This window comes from Bison bison, unplaced genomic scaffold (assembly GCF_000754665.1).
Source record: "Bison bison bison isolate TAMUID 2011002044 unplaced genomic scaffold, Bison_UMD1.0 scf7180017845367, whole genome shotgun sequence".
Classification (NCBI taxonomy): Eukaryota; Metazoa; Chordata; class Mammalia; order Artiodactyla; family Bovidae; genus Bison; species Bison bison.
Genome location: NW_011475940.1, coordinates 37526 through 38675, shown reverse-complemented (window position 1 = coordinate 38675; position 1150 = coordinate 37526). Strand labels below are relative to the sequence as shown.

General features: G+C 66.8%; 1 protein-coding gene across 1 annotated transcript in view; it reads right to left on the bottom strand.

Annotated features, from left to right (window-relative positions):
* LOC104984295 (kinesin-like protein KIF1A) overlaps positions 1-1150 on the bottom strand; it is a gene marked incomplete at its 5' end in the record, with an annotated part of 37208 nt that overhangs the window by 3034 nt on the left and 33024 nt on the right. The window contains 1 exon segment of the mRNA XM_010833966.1: positions 392-544. Within this exon segment, the coding sequence (XP_010832268.1) occupies positions 392-544 (153 nt within the window).

Below are 1150 nucleotides of genomic sequence, written 5' to 3'. Positions count from 1 at the left end.
GGCCACCGTCCTGTCCTCTCTATCAGCAACTTTTCCACCCGTGCCCTAGGTCTGGCTGGGGCTTGGTCTCCTGATTACAGCACAGAGCTGCCCCTGCCCCACATAGGGTGCAGTGGGGGGCGGTGGGGGGGTGGGGGGAGTCTGTTTGCCCCCAGCACTGCCCCAGGTCGGGGGGTGGTCTCCTGACTGCCTGCACTGCCCCAGGTCGGGGGGTGGTCTCCTGACTCCCTGCACTGCCCCAGGTCGGGGGGTGGTCTCCTGACCCCCTGCACCGCCTCAGGTCAGGGGGTGGTCTCCTGACCCCCAGCACTGCCCAGGTCAGGGCGGCTGCCGTCCCTGCAGAGGCAGAGCTGGGGTCCTCAGGAGCCGGCTGGGCAGGGCCCTCACACACCTGACACGGATTTCCTGGATGTCAGGCACCAGCAGGCGCTGGGGCTCCTTGTCGGCTTCCGCTGCCCGGGCAGGGGAGGGGAGCTTCTTGGCATCTACCTCGGGCAGGGTCTCAGGCTCCGGGCTGGCGGGCCGGGAGCAGGGCTGTGGGGTCCTGGGGAAGCAGAATGAAGCCACTGCAGCGCCAGGGGCACCTGGAGGGCCCGGGAACCTCGGCCAGGCTCCCTGGGGGCCAGCGTCACCCCCGGGACCGCCGGGGCACTCACCGGGGTCCACCTGCCGCCGGCTTCTTCAGGGACGCCCTGGTCCCCCACCCCCACCCCGAGAGAGCAGCTCCGCATCTCATCTCTAAAGTTGGGCCGAGGCTGACTCGGCTTCCTCAGGGACCATCTGCCTGGAGGGAGCAGGTGGTCCGCGGCCCGGCCAGAGGGGCCGACGTGCTGGCTGACACGGCCTGTCTCAGGATGGGGCCCAGAGGGCTTCACGCCTTTCTCAGTCAGAGAAAAAAGACCCCAAGGAGCTACAAGATCTGGGGGTCAGACGCGAGTGGTGGCAGCGGGGGCCCCACATCAGCAGAAGTCAGTGGACCCAAAGGCCCCGGGCCTCTGCTTTGCCACCGCTTCTCCCACTGTTCCATTTGCCACTGGGAAGGGCTTTCATTGAGCGTTTTGACCTGTTCCCAGCCTCATGGAAGAGCGTATTTTAAATTTATGCTTTAGCAGAAAGTGGCCAGGGAAAGGCAGCGTGAGCCCTGCCCCGC